Source organism: Camelus dromedarius, chromosome 7 (genome assembly GCF_036321535.1).
Source record: "Camelus dromedarius isolate mCamDro1 chromosome 7, mCamDro1.pat, whole genome shotgun sequence".
In the NCBI taxonomy this organism is placed as follows: domain Eukaryota; kingdom Metazoa; phylum Chordata; class Mammalia; order Artiodactyla; family Camelidae; genus Camelus; species Camelus dromedarius.
In genome coordinates this window covers 39,179,668-39,194,123 of record NC_087442.1, presented here as the reverse complement: position 1 = coordinate 39,194,123, position 14,456 = coordinate 39,179,668, and the positions used below count along the sequence as shown (strand labels likewise).

General features: G+C 39.5%; 1 protein-coding gene across 3 annotated transcripts in view; it reads left to right on the top strand.

The window, feature by feature from the left end:
• The window catches only part of AVL9 (AVL9 cell migration associated), a 46,046-nt gene extending 33,501 nt beyond the window's left edge, over positions 1-12,545 (top strand). For all 3 annotated transcript variants that reach the window (XM_010988064.3, XM_064487466.1, XM_064487465.1), the window contains 4 exons: positions 2,255-2,372; positions 5,081-5,134; positions 5,653-5,741; positions 7,855-12,545. In XM_010988064.3, the coding sequence (XP_010986366.1) occupies positions 2,255-2,372; positions 5,081-5,134; positions 5,653-5,741; positions 7,855-7,970 (377 nt within the window). In that variant the 3' untranslated portion in view covers positions 7,971-12,545. The remainder of the gene's footprint in view (positions 1-2,254; positions 2,373-5,080; positions 5,135-5,652; positions 5,742-7,854) is intronic.
• The last annotated feature ends 1,911 nt before the right edge of the window (positions 12,546-14,456 follow it).

The window sequence follows — 14,456 nt, the reverse complement described above, 5'->3', positions numbered from 1 at the left end:
CTGTCACTCCCTCATACAGAAATAACTACTCTTAGCATTTTGAGTACTTTATATCCTTCTAGACCTTTTTCTATGTATGTGTTTTCGATTTTAGTTTTGTGGTATTCTTTTTACATTGATCCCATTTTTCGTGTTTTTTTAAACTTAATTTTTTCTTTATAACAGAAGCATATATCAAGAGAGTAAACACAAATCTTTCACTTTTACATAGCTGCTTAGTGTTCCACCATATGGAACCATATGTCAGTATTTGAGAGCAATATATAAACAATGCTTACATGTTTTTAAGGTATATAAAAGAAAAACAGAGAAGTATAAAAAACAAACCACTGGAAATCACAGTCTAAGTGATTAAAGCTTCAAATTTATTCCCCATCCTAAGACGCATTATTCCTGTTAAATGGTTAAAATGGAACAGGTAAATGTAGAATCACTCCTGTATTAAAATTATCTCATTCCCCATAGACAAGAATACATACAAAGAGCAAATGAACTCTGCAGTGAGCTTTTACACTATGGACAACTATCACCCCAGTCACTTAACAGATATTCCAGTAGATTTGGTGGTGGTATTGTTAAAAGAATGTAGAGCTTTTGTTTCTTCTTCTTTTCAATTATCTGTCCATTTTTTTAAGTGTGGTGAAATCCACATAACCTAAAATTTACCGTTTCAGCCATTTGTAAGTATATAGTTTCTCAGTGGCATTACATACATTCACATTGCATTTAACCCACCACTACCATCTCCCGGGTTAGTTCTTCGCATTGTAAATATAGTTTTAAACCCAGGCTTCCAGCATGTTCTTCATTTGTTAAGGAAAGCTACAGAGCGATTCCTTATTTGTTAATGGGATTTTTTTTTCCTTTTAATGTCTGCCTATTCTACAGTTGTAGTAGCCAAGTCACCAAAATTAAATCTCTAACCCAGAATCATTCAGTTACCTAGTAAGAAAACCCCAGTCTCCACCAGTCATGTGGCTTCCTGAGTAATTAATCCACTTCTTAAAAATATTTGCCCAAGTAGCAGGACACTGAAAAATAATACGTAGTAGCTGACTTTGGCGGGGGTTGGGGGGGCATTTAACATGCACACATAACATCTCACTCATTTCATCCTTACAGCAATCCTAGAGGTAGACACCTTGTCCTCCTCATTTTACAGAGGAGAAAGTGAGGCACAGAAAGGTTAGATAGCTTGGTCTGCCATTTGGTAAGAGGCTGAGCTGGGATTTAAACCTTAGTAATCTGGCTCAAGCCCATGCCATTAAAGGAAATTCAGCCCAGTGAGCTGTTTGAGGAATCTGTTCTTAAAAGAACTTCCTTATGCTGCATGTGGAACCGCGTATGTCCTTCTCTTCCTCTCCCAGCAACAGAAGTTACATGTTTCACCTTCAAAGCAAGCAACTTGCAACTAATATATGAAGCAATAGCCATTTGAGTCAGTTCTCCAAACCTCCTCTATTTTTCCGAGTAGAAGAAACACTCTGCATTGAAGCTTTCCCATGATCATGATAAAGCCAAAAAGTTTCAAGCGCTAAATATGAAAATCCTCTTGTTATTTTAAGTATTTTGACAGTGAACTACATGGAAACTCAAGAATGAGTTTCACCAAATAGTAAGACAAAGAAGAGAAAGTAGTGGCAAAAAAGAAGCGGTTTTCTTTCTAATCTCTTTTCTTAGAAAAATGACATTTGTGAGAAGATAAAAAGAAGCCCTAGTTACTTACTCATCTGTATACATCAGTACTTTACTCACTGTTCAGCTTGTAGTTTTTATTATTATTTTATTTAGGGGGTGAATACTTGAGTTTGTATTTATTTACTTATCTTTAATGGGGGTACCGGGGGTTGAACCCAGGACCTTGTGCTTGCTAGGCATGCACTGTACCACTGAGCTGTACCCTCCCCACTAGCCTGTAGCTTTTAATAAATACTATGCCTCCTTGTCTTGGTAAGGAGAACATGGAAATATTTTGGAGTCATAAGGAGCCTTAGAAAATACCTGGCTCTGCCCTCCTGTTTGCCAGTAAGAAGAATGATATTCTAAGTGATAAAGTGACTTAACCAAAGGCCAAGTAGCTTCTTAACAAAATTTCTGGATTTAGATCCAAGTTTCCTGACATCTTATAGGCTGTCTCCCCAAAAGAGCAGGGGGACAGGGATAATAAAGCTGTTCCTTTACCCTTTTTGGTTGTTAATCTTCACATCCCTGACTGGTTACAGTCCAGCTCAACTTTCAGATATTTACTTGACAGATAATGAAAAGATACTATCGGACTATGGGACGACCTTTGTTACAGCATGGAAGAATACTCACAACTACAGGGTCTGGAACAGCAACAAGCATCCAGCACTTGCAGAAATAAATCCGAAGTAAGCACACCCTCTGAAGGTTGATGTACATTAAAATGGTTGACTTCCTAAGAGTACCACGTAAAGAGTACCATGTAAAGAAAATCATATCTTAACTGATGATACTGTGAATATCTTCAAGAATCTCCTTAAGTAAAGTTGTTTAAAAAAAAAAAAAAGGCTCCCAGGTACAGAGAAGCAGCTGAAAACTGCTCCCCTATTCACACTTCTTAGCCAGCAAGCACAAGGTATTTTGGAAGCACTAACATTTCTTCCATCTTCTAGCATAATTCAGAGATGAAGTCCTGGCACGTGGGGATGCTCACACATCATAGTCCTTCTCTCCTGTTTCCTGGATCTGTGCCGTAGCAGAATGGTCAAGCAAGATAGAAGCCTTGAGGGAAATACCACTGGTTAAAACTGAGAGGCTCTTTTAAAACATGAAGTGTGAACAACCAAAGTTGATATTTGAATTCCTAGATACGCAGTCAAATCCGATGCAGTTTCCATATCCGATTCTAAGGTCCAGCAAAACTTAATACCTGACATAATATCAAATGCTGACTGGACAAAGACTTTATTCCGTGAAAGGCATTTAAACGTGCTGTGAAATTGGGACCATTAAGAAATAATACCATCTTTGCGTAAATGGGCAGGTAGAGTTGAAGGAGATCAATTTGATAAAATTGTACATCCTGGGAACTTATTTTCTCAGTTAAAAGGTTAAAATGTTTGATTTTTTTTTATGATACAAGCATATACTCAACGTTTGTTTTCTTTTGTATTTTAAACTTCTTGGTGAGAATCAAACAAAAATCAACTTTGTATTGACTACTATATTTGTTTGGGAACTAGGGTTAACTTGGCTCGACTAGGGGTGTGATTTAAGTGGTTCTAGAGAGGGTACTCCCTCTCCCCACACACACAATCCAGAAAATTAAGTCTTAGCAACTTACAGAAGGATCTGTAAGGATGATGTGGTTCAGCAGGCTATGGGAGAACATGTCTACAAAAATTTGTATCTATCAAGAAAAAATGACTAGGTTCAGCACCAATTTTGGTTAATTTAATCCTCATACTGGGCTGTAGCAGAAACCTATATTGCCATTTGAATGTGGTAAAAACATAGAGAATTAAAAGACAAAAACCTCTTAATGGTATTAAATGAAAGAGCTAAGAGTTCAGTGTTCTCCCTCACTAACCACAAGGTCTGTGTCCTAAAGAGCGATGAAGAGAAACAGATGTGAGTTTGTTTGCCTGGTGGCACTGAGGCGGTGTTAGGGACAGAGTCCGCAGCATAACAAGCCGCCGGCTGGCCAGGCTCCTCCCCAGGGCTCTGACTGATAACCTAGTCAGCTCTTTACCTGGTCGCTGCATCCACTGTATGCCTTATAACTGAACCAGCTCAACAGATTTTAATGCAGATTCATGTAAGGTTTAGCTGGAATGTGTTTTAAAGGATAGTAAAACAGTACTTTTAAGACTGTGTAAATAAATTGAGGTTATTTCAGTTGAAGAGAAAGCTAAAGAAGGACCAGAAAAAGTAAGCAGGGAAATTATACAAGTATGATAGTCAGCAGATTTTCAATATTTTCACCAAATTAAAAACAAGAAATGGTAGTCTTCGATTGTCATCAGGGGTTATAATTTAGACATATATTCAAAACTAACTGTAAGATTTGAGATCTGTGATACCCTTTCTTAAACTAACGACCAGAGAAGGCAGTCTTCTCTGACTTCCCTTAATAAGCAGCAGGCATAATTCTTACTTCAGACACAACCTTTGCAGGAATCAAGAATGATTAACTCATCTCTTAATTCTTTCAATTGGCAATTCAGGAATCCAGAAAAAGAGAGGTGGTTACATACACTTAGTATGGTGAAAAAAGAAATTTATTGTCATTTTAAAAGTCACAAATAATATTTTGATATTTTAATAAGTGGCTATAAATTTTATTATGGTCACCTTCTTTGTTAGACATTGACAGAGAGACCCCCGAGTATGAGATATGAATTTGAATGCTCATTGACTCCTTTTATAGTATAACTGATCAAGTTGCTTGATTTTTGTATATACTTTTCATCTTTTGTGAGTGTGTGTGTGTGTGTGTATATATATATATATTTAGTTTATAATTTATATAAATACATTTATATTTAATGGAGGCACTGGGGGTTGAACCCAGGATCTTGTACATACTAAGAACGTTGTCTACCACTGAGCTATTTATTGCCTTCCCCACTCCCTTTTGTATATTTTTAAGATGTACATTTCAAGTTACTTTTCTTATAAAACGTATAGATTTTACTGATCCATTTACAAATCTTCCTATGACCAATAGCACATATTTATAAGATGGCCAGAATCTGTTCACAGCTGAGGCCAGAGTCAGTGAGCCTGACTATGCCAGGAGCTTTTTTTTAAAATGTTGGTGCTTGGGCCCAACCCCAGGCCAGAAAAATAAGAACATTAGGGTCGCACTTAGACAAACCAGCCCCACCCAAGAAAAAAGCACACCTATTGTACAAACAAGGAAATAAGTTCAGAAGGGTTCCCATAACTGTAAGTGGAGAGCTGTGATCAAAGCCCCGTTTCCTATACCACGTTCGGAGCACCACCACCCGGCTCAGTCACCCCCGCAAGGTTTCCTGATACTTCCTTGAGATAACTCTGTTGCAGTTTTATTGGTGAAATACTCATAGCCTAAACTCAAACTTTTGTTTTACAGCCATCCTTTCCAAGGCCAGTACTCAGTGTCAGACATGAAGTTAAGATTCTCACAGTGAGTATTTAGAGAAAATAAATACTAGGAACATTCTTACGTCTGAATTTATGCCATGTGTTTCGTTGCTAATTGGGAATTGTTTTTCTCCACTTCACAGACTTGTGCTGCAAATAGTAACCAAATATGTGTATAACATTCTCAAGCTCAGCAGTGTGTATGTTTCAAAGTGAAAACACTGCTGTTTCATGGAGAATGGTGTGAACTAATAGCAGGATCTGCCATTTTTATTCTGGTGAAGAAACTTTAGCAAATTATGACCGTACTGCTCTGTTACCAGAGAATTAACCATACATCCTTATGTCCTCACCACTTTTTGGCTCATCTGCATATTCTAACAGAATTTTCTGAAAATTCCCATGCTTAAAATGTTAGTAAATTAATTGATATGTAACAAATAATAAATAACTTAGCTTCTTTTCTCAATAATTCTGATTGAGGGGATCGTTATAGAGTGGTTAATGTGTATGTGAGAGATTTTGTTTTAATTGTACTTAACATTTCTTTCCTTTACTCAGTTCTGTTCAAAACAGTGAACGGGGCAAAAAAATTGGAAACGTCATGGTCACAACGAGCCGGAACGTTGTACAAACAGGAAAAGCTGTTGGTAAGGCATGTCTTAGACAGGAACAGATTGGAATCATAACACATCTCTTCTCTATCCTCAATGTGTCATTGATAGAAACAAAGTTGTAGAGATCTGTGTATCACGTAATAATGCCGAATACAGAGGTTTTTGTTTTTAATTTTGGTCTTATTAATTTAAAAAAATTCTTGTGGTGCTAGATAATACCAAAGTATCTGCTGTTACCAGGATTCAAGCTTCACTGAAGTTTTCCCTCCATTCCCTGAGCTGCCCACAGTTCTTTGTAAGGAGTAGAGGGCCAGAATAGTAAATCAGGCGTTAGGAGCTGCTGTCTTTTAAGGTAGTTTCGCACAATAAAGATCATCAGTGAAACCAACAGTTGTTTTTTTGAAAAGATCAACAATATTGGAAAAGGGGATGCCACTATAGATCTTACGGAAAATAAAAAGATGATGGAGGGGGAGGGTATAGCTCAGTGGTAGAGTGCGTGCTTAGCATACACAAGGTCCTGGGTTCAATCCCCAGTACCTCCTCTAAAAATAAACATAATTACCTCCCCCACTGAAAAAAAAAGAAAAAAAAAAGATGATGGAATATTCTGGGTAATCGTAGGCTTTTTTTTTTTGACAATTTAGGTGAAATATACATATTCTTTGAAAGACTCAAATGGGCAAAACTGATGCAGTAAGGAAACAGAAAATCTAAATAGCCCTATATCTGTTAAATAAATTGAACTAAAAATTTAAAACTTGCCACAAGCTTTTAAATTTCAAAGCCTAGATGGCTTCACTTAATGAATTATGTCAAACATTTAAGGAATAATACTAATTTTACACAGACTCTTTCAGAAAGTGGTGGATGAGGTAATACTCCCAGTTCATTTGATGAGGCCAGTATTACCCTGATACCAAAGCCAGACAAATGGCAGCATGCTGTTGTATACACCCTTCCGTACCTAGCTTTTTTCACTTAGAATATTTTGAAAATTATTGCATATCCTTTATAAAGAAATTTTTTGTTCCTTTTCTATATTTTTAACTTTTTATATTATTTCAAATTTAAAGAAATGGTGTAACAGTGTTCAGAGAACTCCCAGTTATCTCAGATTCACCAATTTACATTTTGCCATATTTGCTTTTTTGTTTCATCAATATTAAATATAGTACCCATCTCCTTCCTTCACTCCTGAGAGAGGTTGACTAACCCATACTGAACATAGTTCAAAAGCCCCACAACTCAGGGATCTCTGTGCAGAGGTCCTTGTAGCTCTAACTTTCTGTATCCCTAGAGATAGACAGGGTAAGAGAATTACTGCTCCGACTCAGCTTAGAAGACAGACACAGGGCACACAGCCCTACCACGAGGTTCATTTTATTACAAGGAAGTGAAATTGATATATAAGCATTTATTTCCATACAATACATTTTACTTATTTTGAATTGTTACTTTCTGATAGAAAAATTCTACTTTATCATAGGCAAATGATGTCGATTGTTAATTTTTAGTGATGCTGCTGCTATTTAAATTCTAAGGCTTGTTCTCTCCTTCCACACTACCCTCTCCAAGAATAGGGGGAATATATAATTCAACTTAAATAATTTCATTGTAACATCAACTTTGGAGATAATGCTCTTTAAAACAAAACAGACCTGAGGCAGATAGAGCTCTGTGTGTCTTCATTTGATGTAACATCGTTTTAGTTGACAAAAGCAAATTTTCCTAAAGCAGCCTAACAGCTCTTCCCTATGTAGGTGTTTCTCAATTATCAACTTGGATTTAGGGTACAGGGAGCACATAGGACTTTTTCAGTTCCCCAAGTCATTCCGCTGGACAGCCCATGTTGAGAACCACTGGCCTAGCACAGTGGGTATTAGAGAAAGAGTTTGCTAAATACTTGCAAAGTGCTTAGGTGTGGAGGCTCTTACACCCAGACATTATCCAGGTTCCTATAGACATTCCCATGGTAAGGGATTATTTTGAAACTAGAAATGTAAATTGTATTTTAGTAACCTTTTTACCATATTGATGTATTGCAGTTTATTAACATATATTAATTATTAATATTAGTTATTCACTGCCACTTAATGAGAGTGAAGACATTTTTCCTTTTGTTTTTCCCCTCCTTTCCATTCAGGCCAGTCGGTCGGAGGAGCTTTTTCCAGTGCAAAGACAGCTATGTCTTCATGGCTTTCTACCTTCACCAGTTCCACTCCCCAGAGTCTCACTGAGCCGCCCGATGGGAAGCCCTGAGGCAGCCGCCCAGAAGCTGCCGTCACTTTCTTAGGTTTAAGCGTTCCCTGTCTGTCTGCTGCTCCCAGACTGTTCTTCATCAGCCGCAGGTCCACAGCAGGGGACCGATACGTCACATTGTTTACATGGATGGTTGCCCTCTGTCTAAGTAAATGTCACGAGATGCTGAAAAGATGAGATCGCAGCCGTAGCAGGGATGGCTTCCCAGGTTGGAGTTTAAATTGACTACTTTTATTTCAGTCTGAGCCTGATTAAAACACCCAGTGAACATTCTAATGAATTTTGAGTTCCAATGTTAAACGTTTATTTACTTGAGAAGTTTTTTACTAAACGTAAATTGTGTTGTTTTCCTGTTTAAATATCCAGATGGTCGCTGTAATTTATATGTGCTAAAATTAAGTTATATTACTATTTTGATTTCTCTAAAATGGTCCCTAAAATGTGTTTACAAAGTTATTATTTTGCTGGATTATATGATGATTTTTCTGCTTGTTGGTTTTCTACACACAAAAAAACGTTCATCAATTAACTTCTTCCTAGAAATGTGAAAGTCAGAGGTGGTAGTTCTAAGGATGCAGTGTTTTAATTCATTCTTTCCCAATCCTAAGCACGTGCTTTGAGGTGCCAAGGAGTGTCACTATGCTTTCTTGTTCTCCCTCATTGTTCCAGTAAGTGTGCAAAGAAGGAACATGGTGTCAGTTACACCTGTGCTCAAGCAGTTTAACACGAATGTGTATTTAGGGCACGAGACTTTTAAAGACCTAGGTGTCAGCTCTGTCAACACTAGTCACGTTGCAATCTTTACACGCATTTTTTAACCCAGAGTTTGTGCCTTCTATTTCTTCTTTTGAACAGTTTTCCATTGGGTGTTTACAGACTTATAGGTCTTTTCTTAGCCACTCTTCATAAAGCTTTTCAAGGCACTTGGCCTTCCTACTTCCCTGATGGAAAATCCCCTGTAATCAGGCTCTACCCTCTTCTAAAGCTGTTTATAAAAGAAAAGATGATCTGTACATATTAAATAGAAATCTCGTCTTAGCTCATGTTTAGAAAAGCAAGAGGCAAGAGAAGAAAACTACAGCCGTGGCATCAGTCTTGTTTCATGAATGTCACCCGGCCTCATTTCAGACCCGCACGTGTGTGCTCGCTACTGGAGGCATTTGCACAGCGGGACCTCGTGAGCTGCAGGCCCAGCTCTCCTTTGCTTTTCGAGGGGACTTTGAATTGGTGTTCTCAGGGAGTACTTACAGGGGACAGAATGCCTTTTCAGTGACAGAGGGTACTTTGAAAATACATTGTGAATATAATCTACATGTGATTTAAGAGTATTGAGAAAATAAGGGGCCTAATTAGGGGAGGTGCTTGATTATATTTGATTTATCCTTTAAGAAATATTTTGTATAAGCACTACTAGGGCATGTGAAATGAACATAGGGACATAATCTAAATATCCCTAAAAATTTTACAATTTGTGTTTTAACACAAGTCTTGCAATTCTAAAAGCATACTTCCCTTTGAGTATAATCTCAAGAATTCATTGACAATAAAGGGCTTATTGGAGAACTCCATTAATTCCACTTCTGCTAGGAAAGTTAACTTTCTCAGGAAATATTATTTAAAGAGAAAGAAGTAGTACTAAGCAAAACTTTAAAGGGTACTTTAATCAGTGTTGCACTGAGACTAACATCTCGTCATTTCATGAGGCCACATCATTAGATAGAGTGTGATAGTGTATAGTGTGCAATTGTCCACCGCCAGGTGTCCCCGGTGCTAAGAGCACCGTGAGGGGTCAGCCTTCAGTTTGTATGGCTTGTGTGCCTGGGGTCAGCTCTCATCTCTCACTAATCAAAGCAGTCCACTCCATTTTGGAATCCACTTTGGAATGTCACTGAAATAAAAATAGTTGTATATGAAATTTAATTTTGCTTCAGTATCACTTGTTCCCTGTTTTAATATACACTTTAATTGAATTTTCTATTAATGTTTCCAGCTCAACTCTTGGTCATTTAACTGGCTTTCAACATAAAATGAGTATCTCAGAAGATAGAACTTTTTTCATAGAAATGGTCAAAAGACCATAACTGTATTTCCTTCAGGTTCTGGGAGGTATGGGCGTCTTCAGGGAGGTCCAGCTATTATGTTGTTGGCAGGGGCCCAGGGCAGCCAGCACAGATGAGGGCAGAAAGTCTGGCCTCTAGTCCTGGGAACCTACGTGCTTCAGGTTTGGGTTCCGGGCTCCAGTGCAGAGGCTGGACCAGAAGCACTGGGCTCCTCCCGTCACTGGCTCTGTGAGCCATTGCGGCCAACGCTGGTGGGGCCGTCTTCGGGCAGTGAAGGTGTGTGCTGTGGTTGGCCACGCTGGCTCCAGTGCTTTTGTCTGCGAACTGAGTGTGTACAACTGAGGGAGCTGGGGTCAGCCAGGCTTCTTCAGAGTGTGCCAGGCACACAGACTGAATCCCCAGCTTGATGGAGACCTTGCTGCTGTCCAGGTGACTTAAAAATAGTGTTTGGAAAAAGTTGCTGGTGTGCTTTGATTCCTACTAGACACTATGATGATGATGACATAGGTAAAGGAAAGAGGGTTAAAGCTAGCCCAGGTGTCCAGGGCTAGGTGAATAGAAAAAGTTGCATGTCAAACTATGGCTTAGAGTTAATTTTGCATCTCCATTTGGCTCACATAACCAATATGAATAGTGTGTCCCCAAAACTACTAGTGATTTACCAGCCCCCTGACATAATTCTCTTCTACTTTTTGCTGTAAGAAACACAGCAGCAGTATCTTTGGGCAGCAAATCAGAGCATATGATGTGATTTCCTCAACCTTGCTTTTCATATTAAGTGTTGAATTTTTTTTTTTAGTAATTTACCTGGAAAGGCAGGGAGAAAGCAAGTAAAGAAGAGAGAGAATTGAGAAGTTATTATGCAACTGAGAGACAAGGTCCTTAACATCTGGATGCATGTATTTGAAGAGCAATATTAAGTATGCTAAAGGTTGTAAGAATTCTTCTACAAAGAAGTTAGACTTTTAATCTGCTAGTTACAAGTTTTAAAATGAAGCTATACCTTTATCTCCCTGGCAGGCAGGGGTTTGTTTTGTTTTGTTTTGTTTTGTTTTGTTTTGTTTTGTGGAAGTTCCGGCCAGTGGTCCTTTTCCCTCAGGCTCGGTGATGAGTTTGGGGGCGCTTAGCCCAGGAAGGGGCCGTGGACTGATCCTGCGCCCCTTGAACTTTCATCTGCTTCAGCAGTTTGGGAAAGTAGCTCATTAGGATGTTGGCCACTAAACATTGCCTGTTTTGTTTGTTTTCCCTCAATTTTTGATTGTGGTAAAATATACATAGCATGAAATGTGCTGTTTTAACCATTTTCAAGTGTGCACTTAAGTGGTATGAAGTGCGTTCTTATGTGCAACTATCACCGCCATCCATCTCCAGAACTGTTCTCATCTTACAAAACTGGTTGGAGAGGCTGGGACTCTTGAGATGACATTTGCATGCTCTGACTGACTGGAAGTGGCCTGGCATTCATGGCCTTCCCACCCAGTTCCGTGCCAGCCTCTGAACGCGATGGGGAACGCAGCCCTCGTTTCTAGAAGGAGATTGTCATTCCACGTAGCACAGTGTGCCACTAGGGGTTTTTTCATTCCAAGTCTTTGGACCTCATAGCATTGGAATTGTTTTTTAAATAATTTCCAACATTCCATAAATATTTGTCAAGGACAAAGAAAAGGAATGTGGATCTTTATTCTTCTCATATAAATAACTTTGTACACATGACTTCCTGCTTTCGTGTGGAGAAGAAACTAGCTCCCTTGTATGGCAGCTGCAAAATCAGAAGGCTGTGCACGTTATTATAAGGGGTTGAATATATTTTGTAAAACTCTAATGCATTTGTATTTCTGTGCTGTTCTAAAGATTACCTTTTTACTTATATTAAAGATATGGAAACTATATATTTAAATCATGTAAATGGGACACAGTGTAGGGATTTTCCTCAATCTTATTTTCCATCAGCTTCTCACACACACACACAAGTATGCTGCTCAAATTTTTTTGTGTGCAATATAAACATTTGAACATTTCAGTCAAGTACTGAGCCAGAAAGGGTAATTGAAGTTTTTAGAAAACGTATGTGCTTAGAAAATACTTTGTTTTCTTGAAATACTAATAATTTTTAGCTGGAAAAATAGGACTAAGACTTAAGTGTCTCAGGCCACTTGGTCACTGGTTCCTAAATTTAGGAAGCATTTGATTAACAAGCTGGTGGAGGCATTTAGTTGTTATAGAAATAGTTTAAGTACTTGAGATTAAAGGCTTTTCACAAAACCTTTCTAAGAAAGTTTAGCTTAGAAATCTTAGAAAGTTTTCTAAGGAAGGTTAGCTGTGGCACACGTGATCGGAAACGCAGTTTCTCTTTGCTCTTGTAGTTTGATGATTTGTACTAGTTCTTTGTTTCCGTTGTCATTTGTTTTTTAAAAATGTTAAAATTATAAATCACGTCTAATACTGAATTGTAAAACTTCTACTGTATCTTTATTTTAAGGAAAAATGAGAATAAAATTATCCGATTTGTCCTGCATACAGTGTGCTTGGCCTGCCTTTCTAGAAGTCCCCTTCATGGTGTCACTGTGGTTTCTGGCCAGCTTCGCAGTTGGACAGCGGGGCCAGCTTTGTTTATTGAGAAACCAGCAGAACTAGAGGACTCATTGCTTTTTTTTCACTCTGTCATTTTGAAATTGCTTACAGTGGTGCTTCCGTTTGTCAGTTGGTGACCCCCCCCCCCCATAGGAGCCCCTTAGGTTCTGTGCACACTAAGTGCCCAGCATGTACAAAGTATAACCAGAGGTTGGTCCTGCAGTAACATCTTGTCACATGCTCACTGACAGGAACCCCCAGGGGAATAGGACATTGTCGAGAGCACCCCATGTTTCCATCTGGACTGGTAAGCTTCAAAATAGCTTTGACATTTCCACTCTGGACTCTGAGCACATTTTCATATCTTTCCATGTACTGTGGTTTCCTTACAGCTGATCTACACAACAGCTTCCCAGAAGGAGCCAAACGTCTTTGCCCCTGGAAGGGTGTGCTTCCTTGAGTGCAGGCTTCAGTTTAAGGCACCAGACTTGCTATGACATGGACCGGTGCCACCTGGAGCTGACCCTGCTGGCATCCCCCTTTTCCCAGAACCTGTTCCAGCTGCGCTTCAGACTCTGTCACGGTGAGATCATGTTCCCCATCATCTCCCAGGGCAGAGCTGCCTGCTCTTCCTGACAGGATGGGAGTTGCAGTTATTGAATCTGGCCACATCCAGAGGGGATGGGATTATGGTTCCAGGGGACGACCCTTTGTGAAGGGCTTACCTCCTGGGGTGATTACAGGGGTGGAGAACCGCCCTGCATCAGCACTGGTCTTTCCAAGTTCACAGTCGTCAAATCCCCAACCAACCTTGAGTCGCCTGACTGACAGCCGCCTCCAGACCAGTCTAGTCATCCAGCCCATAATCACATGCTTGGTGTGACCTTGGTGTGACTGTGGCTTCAGAAGCCAGGGGATCCCCGGGGTGGGAGAGCAGAGTGGTTATGCTCTTTGCTCTTGATCCCATGAGCACCTATTTTTGGAACCACTGACATCCCGACATATCACAGAAACTAAGAATCAGGTATTTTTTAATGTGCAAGTTTTATCCTTCACTAGACCTGGCTTCACTCCTGGTGCACATAGGCGTGAGCTGAATCTGGGAAAATGATGAAAGCCACTTAATAAAATGCTGATGTTTGTTGAAGCGAGGAGATGAGTTCACAGGGGTTCGTTAGACTATTCTGGTTTTGTGTATGTTTGAGCATTTCTGTAATGAAAAGCTAAAAACTCCTTGCTAGTCATTAAGCAGCTCTGCTGGTGAGGAAAAGGCTCCGCCCCCTGGCCCCCCACCAGCACCACTGCTCTTTCATTTTCCTGCATGTCCCTGTCCTGGCAGTACTCGTAAATGGCTGTAGGGAATTCTGAAGGCTTTGGTCAGGGTCTCAGCATCATATCAGTGTGTCTGCCAGTCCTCCCCTCACCTTGTCCTTGTAAAGGAGAATCTCTAGAGTTACCTTTAGAATGGTAGGGCAAGGAAAGAACAGAAAAATGAGTTTTTAAAAAAGTTTGTCATTCAGTCACTAAATTCTCACTGTTCTTCCTCAGTAACACGTCTCAGCTCCATCTCTTTCTTCACCTCCTGGTCTGTTATGCCTCAGCCTTTACTGGTTCCCCTGTTTCCAGCCCGCCCTACCCCACACACCCAGTTCATCTCCCTAAAACATTCAGGTATTTTTAATTGTCACTTTGCTGCATGGTAACCCTCCATGTCTACTTCGTTTTTGTTTTTCTTTTTTCTTTTTCCATGTCTACTTATCTACAGAGTTAAATCCAGAGTCCTGAATCCGGTCCATAACACAGTAACTTACTTCCCAAGCTGCTCCTCTGACACCCTGGCCTCACGAGCGCCCCA